This window comes from Cydia strobilella, chromosome Z, assembly GCF_947568885.1.
Source record: "Cydia strobilella chromosome Z, ilCydStro3.1, whole genome shotgun sequence".
In the NCBI taxonomy this organism is placed as follows: Eukaryota; Metazoa; Arthropoda; class Insecta; order Lepidoptera; family Tortricidae; genus Cydia; species Cydia strobilella.
The window spans coordinates 47,851,995-47,864,385 of record NC_086068.1 but is presented as its reverse complement, the minus strand read 5'-3'; the positions used below and the strand labels follow the sequence as shown (position 1 = coordinate 47,864,385).

Genomic DNA, 12,391 nt, shown 5'->3' with positions numbered 1-12,391 from the left:
AAATAATCGTAATTAACGATATTTGGGTAATAATAGTACTATGTTTTATATTTACATTTGTTTCTGTCTTATTGAACATGCATTAAAAAAAACTTTCCTTGAAGTGGGTTCAATAATAATAACACCCAGCTAAAAAAATACCTCTTCATAATGTCAATGATGTTACAGAATTAATAATATAAAAGTTCCGAATTCCTTACTTGTTGTTTTTCTTATTTTTTCGCAACTGTATTAAAAAACGTCGTTCGATACACGTGCGGAAATGTCATTCTTCACTCGTCCCGAGTCTTGCCACTCGCCTGCGGCTCGTGGCAAGCAAGATATCTCGCTACTCGTGAAGTAATGACCAGCGGCGGCTGGTGATTCTATATTATGGGTGTTCACTATCACAGTAAAAAACTACACATTCAATTAACCGACACAAAATACGGTCATTGAACTCTCTTATAGAATTTCGCTATTACGAATATCTTGACGACCGATAGACGCTAACTGCAGTTCATTTTACAAATGGATTCTAGGTTGTGAATGTTGTTTTAAAATTTTATGGAAATATGTGCTAAATTGTTAACACATCGGTTTCGGTCCAAGCAAACTCACCGCACAGCCGTCGCCCGGCCCGCCCGCGCCCGCTCCAAACAAGACATATGTACTTAGGTAGGTAACACGATAAACTAAAACACCTAGTTACTTTTATCACAGCGACATAACACAACCACGGTGTTTTTGCATATTGATCTTATTTAATGACATATAAGTTTTTGTTTTTGACGAACATTGTTACGAAAGTTCAAGGTTTTCCTTTTATATTGAACTCGAGTCGATTTTGTAAACTTTTTTCACATTCTCCCGTTAAATTCATTCATTTTAAATACCTCACAACAAACAAATTATGTGCACTTACTGCTTAAACTCTTGGTTAATTATTTATAATAAAAAAATGCCAAAATTCCATTCACGCGCGTACTTTAAAATTGACTACTAACTAAGGTCTGTTTACAAACAAGTGACAATATGGCGCGCACAATGCGCGCGCATTCGACGAGAGGGCGCAAGGTCAAACGGGCTACGGAGCGCCGCTCCAATTTTACCTCTTTCTTCATAGAAAATCTTCTGTTTCACGTGCGGAACTGTAGCGAAACTTCTCTTTCGCTCTCATTGAATTTCCTATTGATTTTATGTACTAAATCTTTTTCATAGGAGCGCAATCCAAAGCGCTCCGCTTCGCGCGTTACCTATGATTCCTATGAAATTATAGGAGTAGGCCGAGTAGTATAGGCCGTCTATAAACTTAATTCATTATAAGGTAATTATTTAATTGGTATTTTACTTTTGTACGATAGATCTTAAAGAGTAATATATTAATTAGGCACTATAATTTCATTATGATTATTTATGGGAGTGCACTGCACAAGCGCTCCTTAGAGGAAGCCGCGCCTGGTAATGACATACTTTCCGCACTAGCATCGAAATGTACTATTTTTGTTTGAAACGAACTACCATCAAGGTGGTCTCGCATTAATCTGGTGCTGTTCTGATAATGGGATCCATGAGGAATTGAGGGAACTCCCCAATTCATAAAGGCACGTATGGTGATTTGGGTGTTGGGTGTTAAAGTGGAGGGCACAATCTGTCATGTGTCTCACTCGCACATGTTGCCTATGTTAAAAAGATACCATTGTGGTAGTATTTATATCAATATACTACTGATTTTTTTTTTTAAATAATAAGTCTTTATTTGTACACATTATAGTCATTATCAGGTTAATTATTTATTACATAAAATTGACATGAACATAAATAACACATTATTAACAAATTTCAATAAATGTGAATAACTTAAAAACTACTAGATACATAACATACATTCAATTGCATTGCATTCAAACTACACAAGGAAATCATACATCAAGTACTACAGTATAAAAAAAAACACAAGTCCAACACATAACCAAACCCATTACAACTAATCAAATAACCCACCACGAGTCATTCCAGGCGCAAAAGTCCCCAACACGCTCGCTGTGTTTCCGCGTTGAATCGCAATAGATAACCTATGCACCAGGAATGACCCGGAGCGGGGATCAAGGCCCCTCTCACGCAAGCGACTCCCGAGCTCCCTAAAGAAGGACCGTGCCTCCGAGCACCAACACCCAGTGGTCTCGACCGCGAGTGGAACAAACAAATAACCACCGAAGCACGCATACTTTTCCCGCTTTCTAAGAGCGGCTATCTCGGCAGCTGCCCCTGCTAAACCTACTGTGCGACTTATGTGCGATGCAGCAAAAGTGCTGACGCATGTAGCGTCCCAAAGCAAGCACTTCCCTTTCTGCCAAGGCACCAACGTCATGCCATCCGGCCTCTTGTCATCGGACCGGCTAAGGCCCGGGGGCTCAAGCGAGCAAGGCACATTTGCCGAGACGAGCGCTCTGCATATAATGTCGTTTAGAGCGTGATGGCGTGGGAACCTCCCTGCACATCGGCAACAACTCAAAGCGTGGTGACCGTTGCTCTCCACCATAGTGCCGCAAATGCATAAATGAGGTACGCACACATCGCAGCCCAAGCGAAGAGCAACAGCCACCCGCAACGAATGGTTGTCGAGGAGGGTGCCTAAATGAGGGGAAGGAAGCGCATGCAACCACGCCCCTGACTCCAGTCTCGACCCTGCAAGAAGCCTCGCTCGATCCACCCCCAAAGACCGCTCAAGCAGGCCATCAAACACCTGCTTCACCCCAATGTTGTCCCACACCCGCTGAAATTCAGGCCTCTCAGGCACAGCCTTACCCAAATTCAGAGCCTCCAAAGCATCGGCAGAGTGAGGTATGGCTACCCTATTACCATCTGATCCCAAAATTTGAGTAACCAGGTCCACAACCCCACCCGCCGATGCTAAGAACGCAGGAAGACACACGTCTCGCGCGCGCCGGATACCCAGACCACCACTCCGAATTGGCAAGAACGCCAGGTCCCAATGGTCAGGATTGAGGGAGACGTTAAGCAATAATTCCACAGACTCCTTTAACACGCTGTCAAAATAATCCAACTCTTCAGGGTGAAGCCAAGCCGGCACGGTGCGCAAAAAGTATGTGAGCTTGGGGACAGCAAAGCAGATCCGAAGCAGGACTAGGGCAACGTGCGCTGACAAATCCCTCAATCTGTCTCTAGCAGACAGGAGAAGTTGCCTTCGCACTTCAATCGCCTCAGGGACGGCGTCCTTAAAAATAGGAGAGCCCAAAAAGGTGAAAGTTTCAGCCGACAACTCCTTGAGACCGGGAAGCAGGTCGCTAAAAACTGGAAAGGAGGAACGGGAATCGGCTCCACAAGGGAAGAATTCGCACTTGCCCGCGTTTACCCCCAAACCCAATTCTTGAAAGCGTGGAAGCAGCGCGATCAAATCCTGCTTCACGTCTTCTGGCTTGCCCCCTAGAGTACCATCATCTAAGTACCATATGTTTAAGGGAGAACTAAGCCCAGATATCGCCTTCTGTATTCCAAGACTAAACACCAGAAGGTCAAGTGGATCACCCTGCTGCGTACCGCGCACCGACTTGCGAGAGAATAAGGGAACCATTGTACGGCACCTTTTCTACCTTAAATAAATAAAATTCATTTATTTCAAGCTGCAAGGCTCATCAGTTTTTACACATGTCATAAAAATAATGATTAGAAGAATTGATCCACTGTGACCCAATTTCATATGATCCACTCTTACTCTTCCCCATTGATGTTAGTTGTATAAAACATTATTATTATTATTAAAAATCACTCAAAAATGTATTTGTTTGGTTTATGGTTAAAATTACCTTAATACATCGATTTTTCATACATTAAAACCATATTTTACAATAATGGAAGAATTTGGGGATCCCGTTGTTTGACATAATTATTGAAAGTCATAATGTATCATATGATTGTCAGATTATCATTAGTCATAAATCATAATCTCATAATTCTGAAACCAGTAACATTTCAGGATTTTCGTGAGGTTATCCTGTCGATAGGTTTGTAATCACAAGCCATGAAGAAAACGAGTCTTTGAAAATCGTGTATAAAATAGTTTTACAGCTACTTGGTAGCCGATGCCCATTACTACGAATTTTAGTTCTGAAGGTGAGATGGTATCTAGTTAGGCAAACGAAGGGGCGTAAAAGCGGTAACGTCGTAGCGCTTACCCCTGTACAAATAATATCAGTGAAGTTATATATTGCAAAAGATCCACTGTTACCCGTGACCCACTCTCCCCTACAATTCTCATTTTGGTATCATGATGACTTGCAGTAGGTATTACTAAATAAGGTTAAAAGTTATCGCCAATACGCGAGTCATGTGGAGCAAGCTACTAAACTAATGTACAAAGCACAAGCAACAATATACAACACTTACACTATTCGGGAGACAAAAGCAGGATCAACCCTACAGAAACAAATAATGTTAATGGATCGCTCGTTGAATCTTATTGACACTTTCTTGCCAATGCACTCGACTCGGTACGTGTTTGCCATGCCCTTAGTAATAAAAACCTGTATATTTCCGCAACAACAATCTAATTTGTAGCGAATGACTTAAGAATGACTCCAAGATTTTATTTTTCAGCTCAAGCCCTTGCACAACAGTCAACGAATTCAGAATAGTACATTACGATGATAGTGCGGAAAGTATGTCATTACTTCACGAGTACCGAGATAGGTATCTTGCCACGAGCCGTAGGAGAGATTAAATAAATGAACAAAGGCATAAGATTCTGCCTTTGCTCGTTTACGCGTGTAAGGTTTATAAAAATAGTTATTTGTTATACAAGGGTGCAAAGTTGTATTTTACCCGCGAGTGTGGAATTGAAACACGAGCAAGCGAAAGGATTGTATAGTTGAACCACGAGCGAAGCGAGTGGTTCTAAAATAGAATCCTGAGCGTAGCAAGTGTTTCAACACACGAGAAGTAAAATACATTTGCACCCGTGTGTAACACAAAACTTTTCACCTCACTATAGCGAGGAAAGTGCTACATCCACAGGCGTTAGATCATCTTCATCACTGAAATCACTCATTTTTTTACGATATTATAACAAAAAACTGGAAATTCTGTATTTTTACGTGAGAAGTTTTTAAGTAAAAATTTTGTTGACAATGTTGACATTTCTGACGTATGAAATGTCAATGATGCGTTTTGAAATTGCATCGGCTCAACTTGTGCGTTCAGAATTATATTTAACATCATTATTAAAAAAACAAACGTTTCTTATGGAACTTTAAGGTTTATGACATAAAATCATTAAATAAAGCTAAATTTGGTATTTTTATTAGATTCCCAAACCATTTATTTAATGATAATTAATATCAAACGAATCATTATTATGAGCGTTTTACGTTTTGTTATCTGTCAAGCTACTTAAACATGCTCCATCCAAGGTCAAATTACTTTCCCCACTAGTGGATAAAATACGTTTTTCCCCGCTTGTTTTAAAGGATAAAAGACAACTTTCCGAGCTAGTGAGGGGAAAAATATTTTTTCACCTCAGCAGCTCGAACAAGCCTACTTTCGTCACTCCCTGGAGTGAGGAAAGTGCGACTTTCCTCACACCAGGGAGTGAAACAAAGTAGCTTTTTAATTTAGTGAAGGCCATGAACTGCCACTTCATACTTTTATAACATTTTTTATGGTATGGTATGTTATGGTTTGGTATGGTATGGTATGGTATGGTATGATATGGTATGTTATGGTTTGGTATGGTATGGTATGGTATGGTATGGTATGATATGGTTTGGTATGGTATGGTATATGGTTTGGTATGGTATGGTATGGTTTGGTGTCGTGTCGTATCGTATCGTATGGTATGGTATAATGGTATGGTACATATTATATTACTTTTTTTCTGTTTATTCTGTGTAATTCGAAATACATTTTAACCTTTAATATGTTCTCACTACTGAGGTGAAAAATTATGTGTGCAACACGAGAGCAAAGTTATTTTACATCTCGTGTTTTTGAGTCCCTCGCTACGCTCAAGATTCTACCTTAGAATCTTTCGCTTTCTCGGGACTCAAAATAAACACTCGCAAGAAAAACCAACTTTCCTCTCTTGTTGCACAAATAACTATTATTTAATTATGACTCATGTTCCATGTTTTGCAGTACAATTGGGGATAGCTCGTAAGCTCTTCGCAAGAGAAATTATTTCAATGACGGCGTTTATACATATGCTTACTGAATAAAAGGAAATAAATAAAAACCTTGTATAGACACGTGTAAAATTTATTGTAAAGCTCTCTGAACCTTCCGCACATGTTGTGTTTTTGATTGTTTTAAGGCCAAGTCCAACTTATTTGTTAAATGCATGAGGTTAGACAAGTTGCATTGCAGCAAGATGTGTTGAATGTTATGTTGACACTGACGGGCTGTCTTGGCACTCTGGATAGACATATTTGTGGTTTTCTGGTAAACTTTATATGTCTCTTGGTCATTCTTCTTATCGTCTAGGTTCTTACCGAATGGTTTAGGCATTGATAACACAAAATCCATTAAAATTGTAGGTCTCACTTCTTCATTGGTAATCCTTGACGCTACCTAAAATTGTTACATGACGCAGGTATATAAATGTTATCATTGATTAATTTGTTATTACAATTATTACCATAATTCCTAAAAGTATGATTACCTGAATTTCGAACCTCCATATTAAATCCTGATAGCTTGGATCCTTTACTTGAAGCAAATTCAGAGCCTCTGTTAACTCAATTTTCTTTGAGCTATAAAATTTAATTAATACCTCACTCTGTTCCTCCGTGAAACCTGCTATGGCCAATGAGGACTTGAAGTCCGTCTCTACTAACTGTAAACAAATTCACAATATTTACCATATTTATGCCATACAAACAAACAAGATGCTGAATAACAGTTTTGAACAACTCAAGGTTAGTTTCACTAGACTTATATTGACCGGGTTTACCCGTGAATAAGATGCATGTAACTGCGTCGAAATATCGGGAGCTCGAAAACAATACAAAAGGTAACCACGGTCCATATCCCGGTCAATATAAGTCTAAGATGCTTAATATATATGTATTTTAATTAAAAAATTGTGGTAGGTAGAGTAAGCAGCAAAACTAGTTAAGCAGGTGAGTTGTTCAAAATGACCTGCACACACTCTTATTCCCTTAGTTAATAAAATAATAAAGTTGTGTTAAGTTCATTTTGAATACCTCGGCCGTTTAGCAACTTCTGCAGCTGACTGTAGGTAATTGCTATAACCTATTTAGTGTACAAGCCACACAAGCCTTATTGAGGTTATTGAGCTTACACTGGGACTTAGGACTTGGTCAATTTGTGTAATAATAATAACTACACTATTTCCAATAATGTCCCATAATAATTATTTATTTAGTGTTAGCACTCTGTTTTGTCTAAAAACAAGGCATTCTAAAGGCATAAGACTAGCCCACATTTACTGCTATCTTATTTCATTTTAAAGGCATAAGACTAGCCCACATTTACTGCTATCTTATTTCATTTTAAAGGCATAAGACTAGCCCACATTTACTGCTATCTTATTTCATTTTTAAGGCATAAGACTAGCCCACATTTACTGCTATCTTATTTCATTTTTAAGGCATAAGACTAGCCCACATTTACTGCTATCTTATTTCATTTTTAAGGCATAAGACTAGCCCACATTTACTGCTATCTTATTTCATTTTTAAGGCATAAGACTAGCCCACATTTACTGCTATCTTATTTCATTTTAAAGGCATAAGACTAGCCCACATTTACTGCTATCTTATTTCATTTTAAAGGCATAAGACTAGCCCACATTTACTGCTATCTTATTTCATTTTAATTGCTATTTACAAAAATTGTTGACTTCTAACTAGATACCGACATTCACGTGATTGAAAAATATCAAACTGTTGAAAATTATACGTTAAGTACTTATAATTAGTAAGTTAAGGGTAATTAGGCCACTCATTATCAACGAAGCAAAGGGTTCATCCATTAATTACGTCACACAAATTTCGAGGTTTTTTGACCCCTCCCCCCTCCTTGTCACACTTGGTCTCAGAACTCACGCTGAGAGACCAATCAGCGATCATTCTACTGTACAGCGTGGATTTGAGTGCAACGTATTTTGAGTAACTAAGTATCTTATATTTACCTATACATAAACGCGTAACATAAATATACATGGTATCAGTATCACTGCTATGACGGCGACGGCGCGCCCTATTATTGCGATTCGTTCCGATTCGCCTCGGCGAGTCTAGTGGACGCCATCCTTAAGACCTCGCGCACGAACGATAAGATGTCCTGTTTGTGTTTTTGTAGTAACAGTAGGCTTTTTTATAGATACCTAAGACATATGTAACTCCGTATAAGATAAATACAGTCTAAAGAAAAAACGTGCCGCGGAAATCAAGAAAATTTGATTCTCGCACAGATGGCGCTACTACCAATACCAACCTTTGGCCTATTTTTGGCTTGATGGCGTTGACGGTTTCGTTTGTTATTTAACAAATTTTAACACATATCAGTGAAAGAACATGGGTCAAAATCATATAAAAAAGGCTCGGCCACAGAATAAGTAATAGTATTATCATAGCTCGGCACCGATAGCTATTATATATTTTCTTTGGAGATACTATACCATACCATATTGACTGCATGCTCGGCCGCTTTTACACTTATCAAAATTATCTTTTGAGTTTAAGGGTCAAGAACCTTAAGTGCGTGTTAATGTAGGTTTAGGGTATATGTCAGGGGACCAAGTTTCCTTGATGCTTTTTAACAAAGTTCTATATTTCTTTGAGTATTAATTTTGAGTGCCAAGCAGAGATGAGAGCAAACAATGATTCCATAATATTAATTTAGAATTTTGAGCGAAGCACGGGATAATATGCTAAAAAGTACTAGTAATAGATTAGATGGGACCTCTACATTGAGACAGATTAAAGAGACAGAGTTACGGAGGGAAACTTTGTACAGAAACACTATTGAAGGAAATATTGTCCTGATGACCGAGCCGGCATCCTAGACATAATAAAGTACATAGGCCTTAATTAAATTTTAAAATTTTGTCAACTTGACAGAGTTAAATTTAAACTTACAAACGTTGAGACATGGTCATCAGGATGATATGATTGAGACTTCTAACTATTGTCTTAAAAATGTTAAGTAATACTAATACATGTACTTACATTATGCTTGCATCCTTCTACAATCAAACAAGTCAATGCATGGACAAGATTTTGTATGGCTGTTGATGAAACTTTCAGTTTCTCTGAAATAAACAATACTTATAGTAATCATCTGATGCAACACACTATTATTTTATATTTATATAAGTTTAAGCTTAAATTTAATTAGACATAGCATTATTTTAGGCCCTGTTATGGCTCCTCTACCTACACAATGGCCCAAAGTAGGCCAATCTAAGGAACGCCTTTGTGCGTTAGAGGGAGCAAGTGATATTGCTATCTCATTCCACCGCATAGCTGCGTCCCTTGGATTGGCCTATGTTGAGCCATCGTGTAGAGGAGCCATTACATAACAGTTTGTTTACAATACAAGTTGGTATTCTTCTATTGCAAGTTCTTACCTGCAGCAACACAGTATTTCTTCTGATTAATTCCATTATTTAAAAAGTCAATGGCAAGTTTACAAAAGTCAACCAACACTGTAAAAAAAAGAAAATAACTAACAATAAATGAAAAACTAGATAAGACTCTATCCTCTCTCTATCATATGTATGAATATACAAACTGGATGTGGTTTTAATGACATAAATAATTTAGGGTAGACCGAGGCGAATCGGATCACAGGGCAAAACGGTTCAGACTAGAAATCTGTTGATATTTAAAATATTTTATTTTATTTTCTTTATTGGGGAAAAAAACAGATACAGGCCAGTGACAATACACAGATAAGATTATAAAATGATAGGTTTAGCATGCATCCTAACACAACTCCCACTAGGAGTTCAGGCATTAATTTTAAGACAGCGTTGTAATCGGAACATAAACAGATATCCCTACTAAAACTAAAACTACATAACTAAAACTAAACAATAACGATAACTACTCGTAACATAACTTAAGCAGCTACACTTACATAAACACAAAAATAATTATTACACAAATTACAGTAAATAAATAGTACACAAGAAATGAAGCTACAATATGGGTAATTAAAATTATAGGAGCAAGCTGACTTTGCGCTTGAAGTTAGATCGCGTATTATTAAATATGTCAACCGAGACTAGGCGTTTATTGTAATTGCGAATTGCGAATAGGGACTTTGTTCGTGTCCTGTAGGTGGGAGCTCGGAAACTGATAGCCTCCAGGAGCTCCGGGCAGTTATACTGACTGGTACATATTTTATATAAGACGGTGGCATATTGCTTAGGACTGGCGTCGCAGACTGGAGAGGTGTACCTACGGTGCAAATTTAGTGCATAGTGCCCTATATTCAAGGTTTAAAGTGGGTGTTGTACAAAAAACAAAGTATACATGGGTTGGTATTGCTAAATTCTACAGAAAATAATTTAAGAGGTACACTGATAAAACATAAATCAACATTCATTTGATTTGATATTACAATGTTATTCAGAAAAACTGTTGCTATAACTAATAAGTGCCACTTGCACCATCCCGTTAACCCAGTGTCAAATTGTACTGGTAACCATGGTAACTCCAGGTTTAACCGATTAACCACAGGTCAGTGGGATGGTACAAGTGGCGCTTAACCTGAAAAAGTACTAACTCCAAATAAAGAGTTGTTGGACTGTTGTTACAAATTACTTAAATAAATATTATAGGACATTCTTACACAGATTGACTAAGTCCCACGGTAAGCCCAAGGAGGCTTGTGTTATGGGTACTCAGACAACGATATATATAAATACTTAAATACATAGAAAACAACCATGACTCAGGAATAAACATCTGTGCTCATCACACAAATAAATGCCCTTACCGGGATTCGAACCCAGGACCATCGGCTTCACAGGCAGGTTCACTACCCACTAGGCCAGACCAGTCGTCTTTAAATAATATATTTAATATAGAAATCTACCTTGAGTAGAGTGTTGGTGCAACAACCGCAAATGGTCCTTTTGAAGTTCGCTAAGAAATATAATCATCTTTCATGTACTACTGCAACATTAAATTTAAGAAAAATAAAATTTAGTTCGCACGGTTACGTTAATGTTATGATTATGAATTTTATTAGCTTAGCACAGCAATCGGCTTGAGCTTCATTGGCTTCAGTTAATATGCTACATGTATTAATAGAATTCAATACAACACAACTTAGAAAAAAACTTTACAAAAATAACATATGGCAGATGGCACTGCATGACCAATATATTTTATATTATACTCTTTGGCTGTCCCATTAATGACTGCTGAATAAAACTGCCGATATGACTGCACCTGCACTCAAAGAGTATATAACCACCTGCACTGGCACACTGGCAGCACTGGTAGCAGTGCCAGGGCTGTTTGAGACTATGAGCCATTCGATTAAGATTAGGTATTGGTTGTCAAAATGTTTTTGCTAAGGGCCCTCCACACTCATGCACGAATCACGGCGCGAAGCCGCGAACGCGAGTGTGGAGTCTAGTTCGCTAATCGGCGAAATCGACTCCACACTCGCGTTCGCGGCTTCGCACCGTTTAGTCTGGAGCGGGCTCTACATATACATCGCAACTCCTCAACTTTTAAGGCATATATGGGATATATGGGATTTATACTTGAAGAATGAGTATAGTTTTTTTTTTGTTCTTATTTACTGACATTTTGGTTTGACCAACTATATTAAAATCTCGTCGCAGATCTATGAATTCAGTAAGTAAGTGTACATTAATTGGTAACGGCAATAACGGTGTAATAACTGCAAATACAACCCCTCTGGTGTTGCGGGTGTCCATGGGCGGCGGTAATCGCTTACCATTAGGTGATCCGTCTGCTCGTTTGCCTCCTATTTCATAAAAAAAAATTGGTGTGATTGCGATTTGTGATTTCTTTAATTTCATTTTATTTTACGTTTTATTTACTAAACATGTTTAGTTTTGTACCACCTGCGCGAATTATAGGAGGTATTTCATTGTTCATACGCCTAAAAAGAACGGCCCATTGACATTTTATTTAACATTTTTTTAATACCATCAGTGAGTATTATATTCTTTGATACCGTCAAACAAGCTAACTTTGCCTCCAGGGTAATCGCCCCAACGTGATATCAAATATTGGGGTAATTTTTACCAATATGGTATCCCCACGTTTATGACGTCATCTATGTCTATCCCTTACTCCCTTAGAGCTCGTTCCCACTATGTCAGATGTCGGCGCCTCTGTTCACACTAGTCGGCTGTCGGGACGATTTTTAATCGGGTGTCGGT

At 38.2% G+C, this 12,391-nt stretch overlaps 1 protein-coding gene across 2 annotated transcripts; it reads right to left on the bottom strand.

Annotated features, from left to right (window-relative positions):
- Nucleotides 1–6,231: 6,231 nt before the first annotated feature.
- Nucleotides 6,232–11,401, bottom strand: LOC134754928 (COMM domain-containing protein 2-like). 2 transcript variants are annotated; one of them, XM_063691409.1, is made up of 6 exons: nt 11,318–11,335; nt 11,065–11,144; nt 9,590–9,667; nt 9,189–9,271; nt 6,656–6,829; nt 6,232–6,564 (listed from the first exon to the last, which is right to left on the bottom strand). In XM_063691409.1, exons 2-6 carry the CDS (start codon nt 11,129–11,131, stop codon nt 6,253–6,255), a joined length of 714 nt encoding a protein of 237 aa, XP_063547479.1. In that variant the 5' UTR covers nt 11,132–11,144; nt 11,318–11,335; the 3' UTR covers nt 6,232–6,252. The 2 variants fall into 2 exon arrangements, with proteins under 2 accessions (XP_063547479.1, XP_063547478.1); XM_063691408.1 differs by having other exon boundaries at nt 11,065–11,401.
- Nucleotides 11,402–12,391: the final 990 nt, after the last annotated feature.